The sequence below is a fragment of the Arachis ipaensis genome, chromosome B2, assembly GCF_059453495.1.
Source record: "Arachis ipaensis isolate K30076 ecotype BB chromosome B2, ASM5945349v1, whole genome shotgun sequence".
Classification (NCBI taxonomy): Eukaryota; Viridiplantae; Streptophyta; class Magnoliopsida; order Fabales; family Fabaceae; genus Arachis; species Arachis ipaensis.
Window position 1 is genome coordinate 80,359,084 of NC_142437.1, and position 18,969 is coordinate 80,378,052.

Consider the following 18,969-nt stretch of genomic DNA (forward strand, 5'->3'; position numbering starts at 1 on the left):
TATAAAGAGAGATTAAAAAACTTTTACATTTATCGTTTTAGTTAGATTTATTTATTTTGAGCTATAGTTTAAATTCTTCCTATTTTCCCTCTTATTTATATTGGTCATAAGTTAAATTTTCAATTTTAGTTAGATTTATTTATTTTGAGCTATAGTTTAGCTTGTTAATAATCCTTGACATTACTTTGGTAGCTTGTTAGCTTTTCAATCAGCTTCAAAAAAAAAAAAAAAACAAGGGTTGTCACGCGTACGCATGACCGACGAGTACGCGTTGATGCCAATTTTGCTCTCTGGTTCAAAAACCTGAGAGTTGTGCTGGAACCATGCAGATGGGATGCTAGGTGCGGATGATGATGGCAACAACAGCGATGATGGTTCTTATGACGCTTTCTTCCTTCTTGAAGGTTCATCCTCTAACCTTCAGAGGAACCTCAAACCCTACCGATGCGGATAACTGGATACAAGCTATTGAGCGAGCGTTACAGGTTCAGCAGGTTTCTGAAGAACAGTGAGTTGAGTTTGGAACCTACCAGCTGCAAGATGAGGCTCAGCATTGGTGGCAGGGCATGAGGCGTATTCTGCAGCCTGATGGGGTTGTAATCTCTTGGGAATTGTTCCGAATAGAATTTTATAAGAAGTACTTTCCCAGTTCAGTAAAAAATGCTAAAGAACTTGAACTGCTTCAGTTGAAACAAGGCCAGATGACTGTTACTGAGTACACTAGCAGGTTTAAGGAATTGTGTCATTTTTCACGGATTTTTCGAGGAGCTCCTGAGAATTTTGCTGAGTGGAAGTGTATCAAGAGTTTTGTTGCACCTATGGAGATCCGAGTGTTTTCTGAACTTGTGAACAAGAGTCGAATAGCTGAGAAATGTGTGAGGAATGCAGTCGTAGCAAAGAATGATAACCGGGAGTCCCGCTGAAGAGATTACCGTCAGGACTTGGCACCAAGGAGTCAAGAATTCAAGAGGACTGAGAACTACCGACCCAATAGGCAGCATAAAAACAAGCAAGGTCTGTGTTACCGATGCGGATCACCCGGGCATTTAGTTAAAGACTGTCCTAACCCACCTGGTGGAAACTCATAATGCAAATCGATCACAATCACCAAGTTAAGGTAATTGCAATGATTGAATTTAAGGAGCAATGTAATATTCTAGGATACCATGATTACTCATAGCCTAAGATAGGGAAGAAAGACTTAACAGTGGAATGTCAAATCTAGTATAGGACTTAGAACCAAACTAAATCGTTTCAAGTAGGGTATTGCTGTCAAAGCTTGCAAAGTTTAGTGAAGTTTTGGTTGGCGTTGGACGAATAATTAAGACTCTTAGAGACGAGCGAATTATGGAAAATAAGGTAATAGTTTGTTCACGTAAGAGGACCCAAGATGATGGTGGGTCACCAGAAAGAGGAGGTAAACTGAAACTGATACCTGAAACTTTGTTTGCATATAGGAAGTGAGACATCGCACTTATCCATATTTACAATAAACTAGAATTGTAGGTGTGAAACTTAATAACCCAAAACTGTGAGAAAGAGGCATGACACGGATTTAGCTTTTAGCTGCAAATTACTCAGGTGGCGAGAGAGAGTGAGTAGTGTAAGACCCAGAACTTTTGAGAAGTCTTATTATGATCAAGTCTCAAATCATATAGTTATTTATAGCCTTAATTTTAGAAATTATTTTATCAGAGATAATTAAGGCAATTTTTGATTTATTGGATTTGAGACGAGTTATGATTATTATCCAATTTTATAATTATTGGGTTATTTTCTATATTTAAATTATAAAGTTGATAGTTATGAAATAATAAGGATTTTATATGATATGGACTAAATAATCAATATTTTAATATATTGATATTGCTGTTTTGGAAAATAGAGAAATTAATTATATTATTTCTAAATTTTGGATTGGACATTTTATTGAAAATAAAGTGTGAAATTGAGGAGCAAATAGTATTTCTATACATTAATTTTGTTGGATTAAAATTTGTTCCTAATTACTATGTTACCTCTACTTTTATTTGAAATTACAAAATTACCATTGAACCCAATTTTACCCTAACCCTAAAAATCCTACCCGGTTCCCCTGACCCGGTTTCCCCAAACTGCTACAGCCTTCCTTTCTAACAAGCAGCGGCAATACACAGTTTCCTTTGATTTCCATGAAAGAAAGAAGCTAAAGCAGAGAGAGAGAGAAAGAGAGGCTGAGTGCGGCAGAGGAGAGTGAGGAAGCCACCGCTCAAATGGTCACCGTTGAACCCGCCATCGCGCCGCCGTCCTGCTCAACGCTGTCGTCCCATCTTGCCACGTCGTTGTGCCACGCCTTGAAGGCTGTCATGCAAGGGAAGAGAGGAGAGAACGTGCTGCCGCTCCCTGCCGTCGACCCACGTCTCGCCGTCGCACCACCGTCCCCGTACCGCCGTCATTCGGTCCATCCACGAGTCGCCGAGCCTGGCTGAGAGCAAGGGAGACGCGCGAAGGAGAGAACAGATCTGAGACCGAGCTGAGGTCCAACCACCGCGTCGGAGTCCATCCGCGTCGCCGTCGTACGCGCCGTGACCTCCAGCCGCGCCGTTGCCAGTCGTGCCTACTCTGCCACCGTGAAGCCCAGCTGCTATTGGGAACCTTGTCGCTGCTCATGGAGTGCGCCGGTAAGCCTCTGCCGCCAAAAAACGTCACTACTGCACCGGCCACCGCCGCAGGAGACGCTGTTGGAAAGGGGAGCTGCACCTCTGTGTTTATGGCTGCCGGAGAAGTGGTTGTGGCTGCCGGAACCACACCAGAGCTTCTGGCCGTCTCTACCACTTGAGACCCCCGCTGCCGTCATCGGAAAACACCTCTGTCACCGTCGAGATCCAATGCCGGTAAGGGTTTCGAATTTAGTTTTCGTTTCTTGTGAGATTCTGGAGTTTTATTGTTGCGGCATGTTGGTTTCAGTCACCGTTGCCGGAGTCGGGTCGCCGCAGCCGCTGGAGGTGGCTGCCGGGGCCACCGTCAAATCGGTTCAGAGGGCACTGCGGTCTGGTTCAGTCGTTCTTAGTTTCAGTAAGTATTTCTATTTCGAGAGCCTCGCGTTAGTATTCTGTTGTGTACGGTTAATGAATACGAGTTTTGATAACGTGGGGTCGAGTCCTGATTATTGTATGTTGCGATTAGTGTTGCTAGGGTTATTGTGAACGTGACTGGGAGCTGAGGTTTTGGTTGCCGTCAGTTCGGGTTGAGGCGGAAAGGACTCTGTGAGGCGTTTGGATTATGGATTTGCGTTTTGAGGTAAGGGCGCTTTCCGAAAACTATATTTTGTATATTGAAATTATTACATATGGGTACTGATGTGAGGATGTGTATTTGGTGATTGTATCAGTCCTATGTATGGTTTGGTTGTTTTGTATGATTATGGGTGTTGGTTTAACTCGACTGTTGTGTGGCTTTGTGAAACGAAATGCTTTTGACATTGATTCTTTTAAAGCTTTGAGATCGAGTTGAATCCGTTGGGGATTGATTTGAGTTGAATGGATTTTCTTGAGAATGTGTAAAATAGAATACACTCTTGATTTCAGCCTGGCTGGCTTTAAATGATCTGGCTTTTGATAAATGATTGTTGCTGAACCTTTTCTTTAAAGCTTTAGAAATGAGTTTATTCGGCTGATAATGATTTGATGTTGAAACGGTTTTCTTGAAATATGGAATTGAGATGACTGTTGGATTTTGGCTTGCCTTGAACTGATTTTGGAAACTGGGCTGTTGAAAAGGATTGTGAAATGGTTTAGTTTAGACCCGAACCGGGTGGCAAAGTCCAAGTTTTAGGGGAGGTGCTGCCGAAATTTCTATAAAATTCGAGTCTTTATTGAAATGTTGTTTGGCAAATGATGAGTTAAAGATTTCTACTATTTTATTTGAATTATCAAGAAAAGGATGATTCATGCTTTCGAAATTGGTTAGTAAAGATGGAAATTGTGACTTAGTCTTGCTTCTTAAGAAAGGCATTGTATCTCTTTCCGGAGAAAGTTATTTAGATGAAATTTGTGTTTTAAAGCTGTTTGAATGTGAAAAAGGTTTAAGCCTTTGAATTTGACTTGGGGGTTTCAATTAAAGAGATTTCAATGACTTTGAAAGAACTTGAATGTCTAATGACAAGTTTCATTTTGAAATGTTTTGAGAAAGGTTTTAAGTACTTTTTGAATTCGGAATTCTTGCAAGACTAAGGCATTTTTGAACAATTGAAACGCTTTAGAATTTATCATGGGGGTTGAAGTTGGTTTTGCCTAAGTAAAGGAAACGGCTTTGAAAAAAGTAAATGATTACGTGACTCGATTTGGCTTAGATCCTATTTTATTACTCAAGTCAGGAAGCCAATGTTTTTAATGAATTTAAATGAACTTGGCAAAATGAGTTATGTTATTCTCCCCTAAGGACTTGGGACTCTGCCGAGAAACTCTTGTTATAAAATCCCATTGTTGTATGGGTGATTTTGAATACTTTGAAATAAATCCTTAACTTGCCATGGTTTTGGAAGTTTTGGAAAGAGAATGCCGAGAGTGGCTTTGTTTTAAAAAGGGAACTCACTTTGAGTAAACTTGGCTTATGAGCCTGAGATGATTTGAGAAATGAGATTTCTAAAGCCAAGGCTGAAAAGAGTTGAAACTTGATTTCAAAGTGAAATGAATTGAGAAAAAGTGATTTATGGCTTAAATGCCGATTTTATGAGTTTAATGATGTTGAATGGTGGAAGTGCTGTTTTGTTATGGGCCAGAATGGCTGTGTATGATTATGAACATTGGCTGGTTCTGGATTGAACCGTGAGCCGGAATGGCTATGTATGATATTGATTTATGGCTGATTGCCGAATGAGTTATGGGCCGTATGGCCGACTATGAATTATGAATTTAAGTCGGATGGCTGAGATGGATGTTGATCCATGGCTGGGACTGAATGAATATATGCTTGAGATACCTGGGTAGTAGCGGTAGTAGTGGTGATTCCACTCGCTCCAGGTTGAGCTTTTAAACACCCGCCTGGGTAGTAGCCGCAGTAGTGGTTGTTCCACCAGCTCTGGGTTGAGCGGGTAGTAGCAATGGAGTTGTAGCTCAAACCTACTTGCTCCACGAGGGGTGTTTCTGTCCATGGTTAGCTACCAGGACGTGTCGGGTTGGCTATATAACCGACAGATGATATCATCAGCCACTAGGGACAGGCATGCATCATATGCATCTATGTGACATTGTTTGGGTGTGCATATTATACTTGGTGTGCCTATGTGATTAATTGCTAATTGTTCTACTTGCAATAAATGTTTGTTTGTGCTTGCATCTTCCTATTTGTGTTTGCTACTGGGACTCTGTTGGATTGTGGTGATTTGGTTGATGGTTGGATTGTTTGGGCCTAAGACCGTGGTTGGATTGAGATGGACCGATGGTTGGTTTCGATTTTGTGTTTCTGATTTGGAAAAAATGTGAAAGGCTATTTGGTTCAGTATGGCTAAACCTTTTTGAAAGACTTTTGGGTTTTTGAGAATTGAACGGTTCCTCTTTTAGAAAAGATTTCCGACTTTACTTTTATTGTAAATCGTTGTTTTTGAAAAGAGGCATAAGACGGTTATTAATCACTGATACTGTTTATCTTCACGTATCCTATTACGGTAATTCCCAAAAAATCCTCTACTGAGAATCCTTTTGAGGATGATGTTCTCACCCCCCTACATTTTTTTCCCTTTCAGGATATGGGCGCAGAAGTTACGAAGAGCTTATTTAATTGTTGTTGTGATGCTCTGATTTGTTTTAGTTATGGTTTATTGTACCCTCGCCTTTATCTTAATATATTCTGTAAGAGGGATAGGAATTGTATTGGGTAATGCTTGTAATATTATTTATATATGTATATATATATATATACATATGGATGTAATCTTTATGAGTTTTTGAAAGTGTATTGTATGTACGGATGTATGTTGTATAACGAAAGTATTTTTGGGAGCGGCATTGCGGTTTAAAGTTTCAAACAGGCTCATATTTTAGTATTAAATAGTATAAAAGTCGTCGTAATGTCCGAGCTATCAGAGTTGCGCAGCCGGATGCGTGATCTTTGGTAGTTAGGGTGTTACATTATGGTATCAGATCAGTTCTTCCTGTAGAGCCTGAGGAATGGACTGACTATGCTTCAGTTGCATGCTCTGAGCGTTTGTCATGTATTAGGTCTTGTCGAAAGACGAGAATTAGAGCTTTATGCACATGACGATCTATTGGTTAACGCTGTTAGTCTTGCATTGCATAATTCTTGGTATTAAGTTTGGCCGGCTTAATACAAGTGAATTATGTATATGAGAGCACTAATGGGTTATCATAGATGACGTACTAGTTTTGAGTAAAGCAAATTGCGGGTTTTGGGAACGTTAGAAACTATTTCTCGAGGCTATTTAGTTGTGTGTCTTGAATTTTTGTTCGAGTCGACCTGTTCTTTATATCCTAACGTGAAGTTCTTGTTTGCTAGTCCTTTTGAAAAGTAGTTTGATTTTTCAACTCTATTCCTCTATCGATATGCATTCTTGTTTGACCTTAAGTGTATATGCTGGTTTAAGATCACTGTTGCATCTGTCTTCCTCTGTTTGACTTCTTCTTGATTCAAGTATTCTTTGATATAACCTTGAACTTGTCTTAATGTGCTGTGACTTTTAACTCCGGGTTCTGAGTCCATTCTTCGAGAAATTGTTGATTCAGTTTTTCTCTTACTTGACAGTGATCACAGCCAATTTTGAGGTTTTATAAATTGCTGTTGATTAGATATATACTTTCCTATATATGAGACTTTGAAATTATTTATACAGTTTAACAACTATTTCTTTCTAATACCTTGCCTGTACTTTTACCGGTTTACAGAACTGCATTTACTTTGAATTACAATTTGAATTTCTAGTAATTCTACTATAGCTCCAATGCACATCTTCATTTGATCATGTATTTGAATATTTTTCAAAATTTTGAAAAGAAAGAATTTACCCCTTTTGTCTCGGTTGAGTTTCGTTTGATAAACTTTACTTAATTCACTTTGATTAGAGTTTGATTTAGCATACTACATGGCTTATGCCATTGTTGTTCTTTTGAAAATGTTGGACTTATGGCTTTCTTCTTATGAGCGAACTCGCTCCTTCTTAAGCTTTTCATCTCTATGAATGTCATACGTGATTATGTTTTTAATTATATATCTACCTTTTGGGAACACTACAATCAATCTCAACTTTCCTTTCTCTGGTGAATCTCATTCTTATATGAGTCAATTTGATTCGTTTCATAAATAGTTCATCGTTTATTCTCTCATTGTCTTTACAAGAGTTTTTTGTCAAAGATTTATCCTTGGAAAATTACTAATTATTGGGTTGTACTTTCCTATGACTTTTGTATTCTTTTGAATCAATTGAAAACTTGTTTGATGTTTCATGTTTAGTGGATCTTGTTTGAACTACTTTGGTTTAAGATTCTTTCTTGTATGGCTTGACTCCTTCTTAAGTACATCCTAATATTCTTGAATATCCTTTTGAAATGGTGATTTCAAGTATACTTTTGGAGTCTTGTTTTGAACTTTCAAGGAAGTTTTGAATTCTCTTTGAAGAAATTCTAAACGGAATTTATTTTCTGTTGCTTGATTGAGATTGAAACCATTGTTCAATTTTGACGAAGTTAATTTAAAGTTGGCATACGCTGTTTTAAATGAAGTTTTGGAAAGTTTTCTTGTTTAGCGGAAACCGGTTCGTTTGTAACGCACCACTTATTTCCTTTACCAAATTGTAAGCAAATTTTTACTTCTGAGTTTCTTTTCTAAAAAGAGTTTAACTTCCTCTTTCGTACTTGTTATAAATGTTATACATGCTTGTTTGAATATGAAATTTTAAGAATTTTGAACAAGCATTTGTTTACTTCCGAGTTTTTTATGAACTGCTTTTGGCTAAGTTGTGCATCTAATTATCCTTCTAAGATATTTGAGGAAATATTTTAGCTCTTAGCCAAAGTTGTGTGCATTTGTTTTTAGAACTCTACAAAATCTACTTCAACATGAAATTGTATTGAAGTAAAGCCACATATATATTTTGTTACGCTCTTGAAGGATATTTGTTGCTTAAGTTTTCTTTTAGACTGCGAGGTGATTTTCTCGCAAGTTTTCGACTCTTTCATGAACAATGTATTCAAAGGTAATTGTAATCGTGCTCTTGAGTTCTGTGAGCTTTGTCTTGGGTCTGAGGTGTTCTTTAATGTAAACCTTATACTTCTTCGACTCGGCTTGAGTTTGTTTCAAACTGATGCGATGGTTTCCTTCCTATTGATCCTGTTGAACTTCTTTGATCCAAGGGTTATCTTTGAAGTTGTCAATTGTATTGTGTCTAGCAAACTTCATTGCTTGAACATCCTTGTTTATCTGGAATTACATATACTCTTTCAAACCTTTGAGTAGTATCTTTGACAATTGTCTCTCCTTTCTAAGATCTTGCATTCTTCTGAGTAGACTCGAGAATTGTTTTGAGATCATGTGCGACTTGTAGACGTAGTAACGCGATGCGTTAGTTAAGACGTGATATGTGTATATGGAAGTTGAAGCGGTAGGTGTGCAACGTATGAGTTGTGGGCGTTTTGTTCCTTGCGAACGGGTTTGTGGTTGCCAGGCTTGTGATCGAATTTGGGGTTTGTAAAGTGCTTGATGGAGTTGAAAAGTTGAAACTTTGAGGTTGATATGAGATTAGTGTGCGAATGTTGAGTACGTCGTTTTAGCCCCATCCTGTTTTATAGCCTTTGATGCTTTGCCCTACTATCACATGATTGACCCATGTTATCTTTTGCATTGAGCCTACCTTGTAACGTTCGCCTTGCAATCACACTCCTACCTTTGCACCCTCATGCATATGACAATCAAAGTATTTGAAAATCGTATATATGTTTATATTTTGGGATATTTTTGCTTCTTCCTTAAATGTGTTCAAGGGTGAACTGTTATGGAAATTCTTTCATTTTGTATCAATTTTCGAGGGCGAAAATTTTTATAAGGTGGGTAGGATGTAAGACCCAGAACTTTTGAGAAGTCTTATTATGATCAAGTCTCAAATCATATAGTTATTTATAGCCTTAATTTTAGAAATTATTTTATCAGAGATAATTAAGGCAATTTTTGATTTATTGGATTTGAGACGAGTTATGATTATTATCCAATTTTATAATTATTGGGTTATTTTCTATATTTAAATTATAAAGTTGATAGTTATGAAATAATAAGGATTTTATATGATATGGACTAAATAATCAATATTTTAATATATTGATATTGCTGTTTTGGAAAATAGAGAAATTAATTATATTATTTCTAAATTTTGGATTGGACATTTTATTGAAAATAAAGTGTGAAATTGAGGAGCAAATAGTATTTCTATACATTAATTTTGTTGGATTAAAATTTGTTCCTAATTACTATGTTACCTCTACTTTTATTTGAAATTACAAAATTACCATTGAACCAAATTTTACCCTAACCCTAAAAACCCTACCCGGTTCCCCTGACCCGGTTTCCCCAAACTGCTACAGCCCTCCTTTCTAACAAGCAGCGGCAATACACAGTTTCCTTTGATTTCCATGAAAGAAAGAAGCTATAGCAGAGAGAGAGAGAGAGAGAGGCTGAGTGCGGCAGAGGAGAGTGAGGAAGCCACCGCTCAAATGGTCACCGTCGAACCCGCCATCGCGCCGCCGTCCTGCTCAATGCTGCCGTCCCATCTTGCCGCGTCGTCGTGCCACGCCTTGAGGGCTGTCACGCAAGGGAAGAGAGGAGAGAACGTGCCGCCGCTCCCTGTCGTTGACCCACGTCTCGCCGTCGCACCGCCATCCCCGTACCGCCGTCATTCGGTCTATCCGCGAGTCGCCGAGCCAGGCTGAGAGCAAGGGAGACGCGCGAAGGAGAGAACAGATCTGAGACCGAGCTGAGGTCCAACCACCGCGTCGGAGTCCATCCGCGTCACCGTCGTACGCGCCGTGTCCTCCAGCCGCGCCGTTGCCAGTCGTGCCTACTCTGCCACCGTGAAGCCCAGCTGCTGTTGGGAACCTTGTCGCTGCTCATGGGGTGCGCCGGTAAGCCTCTGCCACCGGAAAACGTCACTGCTGCACCGGCCACCGCCGCAGGTGACGTTGTTGGAAAGGGGAGCTGCGCCTCTGTGTTTATGGCTGCCGGAGAAGTGGTTGTGGCTGCCGGAACCACACCAGAGCTTCTGGCCGTCTCTTCCACTTGAGACCCCCGCTGCCGTCGCCGGAAAACGCCTCTGCCGCTGTCGAGATCCAATGCCGGTAAGAGTTTCGAATTTGGTTTTCATTTCTTGTGAGATTCTAGAGTTTTATTGTTGTGGCATGTTGGTTTTAGTCACCGTTGCCGGAGTCGGGTCGCCGCAGCCGCTGGAGGTGGCTGCCGGGGCCACCGTCCAACCGGTTCAGAGGGCACTGCGGTCTGGTTCAGCCGTTCTTAGTTTCGGTAAGTATTCCTATTTCGAGAGCCTCGCGTTAGTATTCTGTTGTTCACGGTTAATGAATACGAGTTTTGATAACGTGGGGTCGAGTCCTGATTATTGTATGTTGCGATTAGTGTTGCTATGGTTATTGCGAACGTGACTGGGAGCTGAGGTTTTGGTTGCCGTCAGTTCGGGTTGAGGTGGAAAGGACTCTGTGAGGCGTTTGGGTTATGGATTTGTGTTTTGAGGTAGGGGCGCTTTCCGAAAACTATATTTTGTATATTGGAATTATTACATATGGATACTGATGTGAGGATGTGTATTTGGTGATTGTATCAGTCCTATGTATGGTTTGGTTGTTTTGTATGATTATGGGTGTTGGTTTAACTCGACTGTTGTGTGGCTTTGTGAAACGAAATGCTTTTGACATTGATTCTTTTAAAGCTTTGAGATAGAGTTGAATCTGTTGGGGATTGATTTGAGTTGAATGGATTTTCTTGAGAATGTGTAAAATAGAATACACTCTTGATTTCAGCCTGGCTGGCTTTAAATGATCTGGCTTTTGATAAATGATTGTTGCTGAACCTTTTCTTTAAAGCTTTAGAAATGAGTTTATTCGGCTGATAATGATTTGATGTTGAAACGGTTTTCTTGAAATATGAAATTGAGATGACTGTTGGATTTTGGCTTGCCTTTAACTGATTTTGGAAACTGGGCTGTTGAAAAGGATTGTGAAACGGTTTAGTTTAGACCCCAACCGGGTGGCAAAGTCCAAGTTTTAGGGGAGGTGCTGCCGAAATTTCTATAAAATCCGAGTCTTTATTGAAATGTTGTTTGGCAAATGATGAGTTAAAGATTTCTACTATTTTATTTGAATTATCAAGAAAAGGATGATTCATGCTTTCGAAATAGGTTAGTAAAGATGGAAATTGTGACTTAGTCTTGCTTCTTAAGAAAGGCATTGTATCTCTTTCAGGAGAAAGTTATTTAGATGAAATTTGTGTTTTAAAGCTGTTTGAATGTGAAAAGGGTTTAAGCCTTTGAATTTGACTTGGGGGTTTCAATTAAAGAGATTTCAATGACTTTGAAAGAACTTGAATGTCTAATGACAAGTTTCATTTTGAAATGTTTTGAGAAAGGTTTTAAGTACTTTTTGAATTCTGAATTCTTGCAAGACTAAGGCAATTTTGAACAGTTGAAACGCTTTAGAATTTATCATGGGGGTTGAAGTTGGTTTTGTCTAAGTAAAGGAAACGGCTTTGAAAGAAGTAAATGATTACGTAACTCGATTTGGCTTAGATCCTATTTTATTACTCAAATCAGGAAGCCAATGTTTTTAATGAATTTAAATGAACTTGGCGAAATGAGTTATGTTATTCTCCCCTAAGGACTTGGGACTCTGCCGAGAAACTCTTGTTATAAAATCCCATTGTTGTATGGGTGATTTTGAATACTTTGAAATAAATCCTTAACTTGCCATGGTTTTGAAAGTTTTGGAAAGAGAATGCCGAGAGTGGCTTTGTTTTAAAAAGGGAACTCACTTTGAGTAAACTTGGCTTATGAGCCTGAGATGATTTGAGAAATGAGATTTCTGAAGCCAAGGCTGAAAAGAGTTGAAACTTGATTTCAAAGTGAAATGAATTGAGAAAAAGTGATTTATGGCTTAAATGCCGATTTTATGAGTTTAATGATGTTGAATGGTGGAAGTGCTGTTTTGTTATGGGCCAGAATGGTTGTGTATGATTATGAACGTTGGCTGGTTCTGGATTGAACCGTGAGCCGGAATGGCTATGTATGATATTGATTTATGGCTGATTGCCGAATGAGTTATGGGCCGTATGGCCGACTATGAATTATAAATTTAAGCCGGATGGCTGAGATGGATGTTGATCCATGGCTGGGACTGAATGAATATATGCTTGAGATACCTGGGTAGTAGCAAGGGTTGTGGTTCGTCCCACTTGCTCCAGGTCAGAGATTGTGACGCCTGGGTAGTAACGGTAGTAGTGGTGATTCCACTCGCTCCAGGTTGAGCTTTTAAACACCCGCCTGGGTAGTAGCCGCAGTAGTGGTTGTTCCACTAGCTCTGGGTTGAGCGGGTCGTAGCAATGGGGTTGTAGCTCAAACCTACTTGCTCCGCGAGGGGTGTTTCTGTCCATGGTTAGCTACCAGGACGTGTCGGGTAGGCTATATAACCGACAAATGATATCATCAGCCACTAGGGACAGGCATGCATCATATGCATCTATGTGACATTGTTTGGGTGTGCATATTATACTTGGTGTGCCTATGTGATTAATTGCTAATTGTTCTACTTGCAATAAATGTTTGTTTGTGCTTGCATCTTCCTATTTGTGTTTGCTACTGGGACTCTGTTGGATTGTGGTGATTTGGTTGATGGTTGGATTGTTTGGGCCTAGGACCGTGGTTGGATTGAGATGGACCGATGGTTGGTTTCGATTTTGTGTTTCTGATTTGGAAAAAATGTGAAAGGATATTTGGTTCAGCATGGTTAAACCTTTTTGAAAGACTTTTGGGTTTTTGAGAATTGAACGGTTCCTCTTTTAGAAAAGATTTCCGACTTTAATTTTATTGTAAACCGTTGTTTTTGAAAAGAGGCATAAGACGGTTATTAATCACTGATACTGTTTATCTTCACGTATCCTATTACGGTAATTCCCAAAAATCCTCTACTGAGAACCCTTTTGAGGATGATGTTCTCACCCCCCTACATTTTTTCCCCTTTCAGGATATGGGCGCAGAAGTTACGAAGAGCTTATTTAATTGTTGTTGTGATGCTCTGATTTGTTTTAGTTATGGTTTATTGTACCCTCGCCTTTATCTTAATATATTCTGTAAGAGGGATAGGAATTGTATTGGGTAATGCTTGTAATATTATTTATATATGTATATGTATATACATATGGATGTAATCTTTATGAGTTTTTGAAAGTGTATTGTATGTACGGATGTATGTTGTATAACGAAAGTATTTTTGGGAGCGGCATTGCGGTTTAAAGTTTCAAACAGGCTCATATTTTAGTATTAAATAGTATAAAAGTCGTCGTAATGTCCGAGCTATCAGAGTTGCGCAGCCGGAAGCGTGAGCTTTGGTAGTTAGGGTGTTACATCATGGTATCAGAGCAGTTCTTCCTGTAGAGCCTGAGGAATGGACTGACTATGCTTCAGTTGCATGCTCTGAGCGTTTGTCATGTATTAGGTCTTGTCGAAAGACGAGAATTAGAGCTTTATGCACATGACGATCTATTGGTTAACGCTGTTAGTCTTGCATTGCATAATTCTTGGTATTAAGTTTGGCCGGCTTAATACAAGTGAATTATATATATGAGAGCACTAATGGGTTATCATAGATGACGTACTAGTTTTGAGTAAAGCGAATTGCGGGTTTTGGGAACGTTAGAAACTATTTCTCGAGGCAATTCAGTTGTGTGTCTTGAATTTTTGTTCGAGTCGACCTGTTCTTTATATCCTAACGTGAAGTTCTTGTTTTCTAGTCCTTTTGAAAAGTAGTTTGATTTTTCAACTCTATTCCTCTATCGATATGCATTCTTGTTTGACATTAAGTGTATATGCTGGTTTAAGATCATTGTTGCATCTATCTTCCTCTGTTTGACTTCTTCTTGATTCAAGTATTCTTTGATATAAGCTTGAACTTGTCTTAATGTGCTGTGACTTTTAACTCCGGGTTCTGAGTCCATTCTTCGAGAAATTGTTAATTCAGTTTTTCTCTTACTTGACAGTGATCACAGCCAATTTTGAGGTTTTATAAATTGCTGTTGATTAGATATATACTTTCCTATATATGAGACTTTGAAATTATTTATACAGTTTAACAACTATTTCTTTCTAATACCTTGCCTATACTTTTACCGGTTTACAGAACTGCATTTACTTTGAATTACAATTTGACTTTCTAGTAATTCTACTATAGCTCCAATGCACATCTTCATTTGATCATGTATTTGAATATTTTTCAAAATTTTGAAAAGAAAGAATTTACCCCTTTTGTCTCGGTTGAGTTTCGTTTGATAAACTTTACTTAATTCACTTTGATTAGAGTTTGATTTAGCATACTACATGGCTTATGCCATTGTTGTTCTTTTGAAAATGTTAGACTCATGGCTTTCTTCTTATGAGCGAACTCGCTCCTTCTTAAGCTTTTCATCTCTATGAATGTCATACGTGATTATGTTTTTAATTATATATCTACCTTTTGGGAACACTACAATCAATCTCAACTTTCCTTTCTCTGGTGAATCTCATTCTTATATGAGTCAATTTGATTCGTTTCATAAATAGTTCATCGTTTATTCTCTCATTGTCTTTACAAGAGTTTTTTGTCAAAGATTTATCCTTGGAAAATTACTAATTATTGGGTTGTACTTTCCTATGACTTTTGTATTCTTTTGAATCAATTGAAAATTTGTTTGATGTTTCATGTTTAGTGGATCTTGTTTGAACTACTTTGGTTTAAGATTCTTTCTTGTATGGCTTGACTCCTTCTTAAGTACATCCTAATATTCTTGAATATCCTTTTGAAATGGTGATTTCAAGTATACTTTTGGAGTCTTGTTTTGAACTTTCAAGGAAGTTTTGAATTCTCTTTGAAGAAATTCTAAACGGAATTTATTTTCTGTTGCTTGATTGAGATTGAAACCATTGTTCAATTTTGACGAAGTTAATTTAAAGTTGGCATACGCTGTTTTAAATGAAGTTTTGGAAAGTTTTCTTGTTTAGCGGAAACCGGTTCGTTTGTAACGCACCACTTATTTCCTTTACCAAATTGTAAGCAAATTTTTACTTCTGAGTTTCTTTTCTAAAAAGAGTTTAACTTCCTCTTTCGTACTTGTTATAAATGTTATACATGCTTGTTTGAATATGAAATTTTAAGAATTTTGAACAAGCATTTGTTTACTTCTGAGTTTTTTATGAACTGCTTTTGGCTAAGTTGTGCATCTAATTATCCTTCTAAGATATTTGAGGAAATATTTTAGCTCTTAGCCAAAGTTGTGTGCATTTGTTTTTGGAACTCTACAAAATCTACTTCAACATGAAATTGTATTGAAGTAAAGCCACATTTATGCTTTTGTTACGCTCTTGAAGGATATTTGTTGCTTAAGTTTTCTTTTAGACTGCGAGGTGATTTTCCCGCAAGTTTTCGACTCTTTCATGAACAATGTATTCAAAGGTAATTGTAATCGTGCTCTTGAGTTCTGTGAGCTTTGTCTTGGGTCTGAGGTGTTCTTTAATGTAAACCTTATACTTCTTCGACTCGGCTTGAGTTTGTTTCAAACGGATGCGATGGTTTCCTTCCTATTGATCCTGTTGAACTTCTTTGATCCAAGGGTTATCTTTGAAGTTGTCAATTGTATTGTGTCTAGCAAACTTCATTGCTTGAACATCCTTGTTTATCTGGAATTACATATACTCTTTCAAACCTTTGAGTAGTATCTTTGACAATTGTCTCTCCTTTCTAAGATCTTGCATTCTTCTGAGTAGACTCGAGAATTGTTTTGAGATCATGTGCGACTTGTAGACGTAGTAACGCGATGCGTTAGTTAAGACGTGATATGTGTATATGGAAGTTGAAGCGGTAGGTGTGCAACGTATGAGTTGTGGGCGTTTTGTTCCTTGCGAACGGGTTTGTGGTTGCCAGGCTTGTGATCGAATTTGGGGTTTGTAAAGTGCTTGATGGAGTTGGAAAGTTGAAACTTTGAGGTTGATATGAGATTAGTGTGCGAATGTTGAGTACGTCGTTTTAGCCCCATCCTGTTTTATAGCCTTTGATGCTTTGCCCTACTATCACATGATTGACCCATGTTATCTTTTGCATTGAGCCTACCTTGTAACGTTCGCCTTGCAATCACACTCCTACCTTTGCACCCTCATGCATATGACAATCAAAGTATTTGAAAATCGTATATATGTTTATATTTTGGGATATTTTTGCTTCTTCCTTAAATGTGTTCAAGGGTGAACTGTTATGGAAATTCTTTCATTTTGTATCAATTTTCGAGGGCAAAAATTTTTATAAGGTGGGTAGGATGTAAGACCCAGAACTTTTGAGAAGTCTTATTATGATCAAGTCTCAAATCATATAGTTATTTATAGCCTTAATTTTAGAAATTATTTTATCAGAGATAATTAAGGCAATTTTTGATTTATTGGATTTGAGACGAGTTATGATTATTATCCAATTTTATAATTATTGGGTTATTTTCTATATTTAAATTATAAAGTTGATAGTTATGAAATAATAAGGATTTTATATGATATGGACTAAATAATCAATATTTTAATATATTGATATTGCTGTTTTGGAAAATAAAGAAATTAATTATATTATTTCTAAATTTTGGATTGGACATTTTATTGAAAATAAAGTGTGAAATTGAGGAGCAAATAGTATTTCTATACATTAATTTTGTTGGATTAAAATTTGTTCCTAATTACTATGTTACCTCTACTTTTATTTGAAATTACAAAATTACCATTGAACCTAATTTTACCCTAACCCTAAAAACCCTACCCGATTTCCCCAAACTGCTACAGCCCTCCTTTCTAACAAGCAGCGGCAATACACAGTTTCCTTTGATTTCCATGAAAGAAAGAAGCTATAGCAGAGAGAGAGAGAGAGAGAGGCTGAGTGCGGCAGAGGAGAGTGAGGAAGCCACCGCTCAAATGGTCACCGTCGAACCCGCCATCACGCCGCCGTCCTGCTCAACGCTGCCGTCCCATCTTGCCGTGTCGTCGTGCCACGCCTTGAGGGCTGTCACGCAAGGGAAGAGAGGAGAGAACGTGCCGCCACTCCCTGCCGTCGACCCACGTCTCGCCGTCGCACCACCGTCCCCGTACCGCCGTCATTTGGTCCATCCGCGAGTCGCCGAGCCAGGCTGAGAGCAAGGGAGACGCACGAAGGAGAGAACAGATCTGAGACCGAGCTGAGGTCCAACCACTGCGTCGGAGTCCATCCGTGTCGCCGTCGTATGCGCCGTGACCTCCAGCCGCGCCGTTGCCAGTCATGCCTACTCTGCCACCGTGAAGCCCAGCTGCCGTTGGGAACCTTGTCGCTGCTCATGGGGTGCGCCGGTAAGCTTCTGCCGCCGGAAAACGTCACTGCTGCACCGGCCACCGCCGCAGGTGACGTTGTTGGAAAGGGGAGCTGCGCCTCTGTGTTTATGGCTGCCGGAGAAGTGGTTGTGGCTGCCGGAACCACACCAGAGCTTCTGGCCGTCTCTTCCACTTGAGACCCCCGCGGCCGTCACCGGAAAACGCCTCTGCCGCCGTCGAGATCCAATGCCGGTAAGGGTTTCGAATTTGGTTTTTGTTTCTTGTGAGATTCTGGAGTTTTATTGTTGCGGCATGTTGGTTTCAGTCACCGTTGCCGGAGTCGGGTCGCCACAGCCGCTGGAGGTGGCTGTCGGGGTCACCGTCCAACCGGTTCAGAGGGCACTGCGGTCCAGTTCAGCCGTTCTTAGTTTCAGTAAGTATTCCTATTTCGAGAGCCTCGCGTCAGTATTCTGTTGTGTACGGTTAATGAATACGAGTTTTGATAACGTGGGGTCGAGTCCTGATTATTGTATGTTGCGATTAGTGTTGCTATGGTTATTGCGAACGTGACTGGGAGCTGGGGTTTTGGTTGCCGTCAGTTCGGGTTGAGGCGGAAAGGACTCTGTGGGGCATTTGGATTATGGATTTGCGTTTTGAGGTAGGGGCGCTTTTCGAAAACTATATTTTGTATATTGGAATTATTACATATGGGTACTGATGTGAGGATGTGTATTTGGTGATTGTATCAGTCCTATGTATGGTTTGGTTGTTTTGTATGATTATGGGTGTTGGTTTAACTCGACTGTTGTGTGGCTTTGTGAAACGAAATGCTTTTGACATTAATTTTTTTGAAGCTTTGAGATCGAGTTGAATCCGTTGGGGATTGATTTGAGTTGAATGGATTTTCTTGAGAATGTGCAAAATAGAATACACTATTGATTTCAGCCTGGCTGGCTTTAAATGATCTGGCTTTTGATAAATGATTGTTGCTGAACCTTTTCTTTAAAGCTTTACAAATGAGTTTATTCGGCTGATAATGATTTGATGTTGAAACGGTTTTCTTGAAATATGAAATTGAGATGACTGTTGGATTTTGGCTTGCCTTGAACTGATTTTGGAAACTGGGCTGTTGAAAAGGATTGCGAAACGGTTTAGTTTGGACCCGAACCGGGTGGCAAAGTCCAAGTTTTAGGGGAGGTGCTGCCGAAATTTCTATAAAATCCGAGTCTTTATTGAAATGTTGTCTGGCAAATGATGAGTTAAAGATTTCTACTATTTTGTTTGAATTATCAAGAAAAGGATGATTCATGCTTTCGAAATAGGTTAGTAAAGATGGAAATTGTGACTTAGTCTTGCTTCTTAAGAAAGGCATTGTATCTCTTTCAGGAGAAAGTTATTTAGATGAAATTTGTGTTTTAAAGCTGTTT

General features: G+C 39.0%; 1 protein-coding gene across 1 annotated transcript; it reads left to right on the plus strand.

Moving 5' to 3' along the window:
- Positions 1-368: 368 nt before the first annotated feature.
- On the plus strand, positions 369-923 carry LOC148574556 (uncharacterized). The gene is made up of 2 exons (XM_088505915.1): positions 369-494; positions 564-923. The coding sequence occupies exons 1-2, from the start codon at positions 369-371 to the stop codon at positions 921-923; spliced, it is 486 nt and encodes a 161-aa protein (XP_088362041.1).
- Positions 924-18,969: the final 18,046 nt, after the last annotated feature.

Excerpts from the sequence above, each read along its gene's own strand:
- LOC148574556 (XM_088505915.1), top strand. The coding sequence starts at position 369 with ATGATGGTTCTTATGACGCTTTCTTCCTTCTTGAAGGTTCATCCTCTA. Across the intron at positions 495-563 it reads GAGCGTTACAGGTTCAGCAG|GGCATGAGGCGTATTCTGCA; the intron begins GTTTCTGAAGAA and ends CATTGGTGGCAG.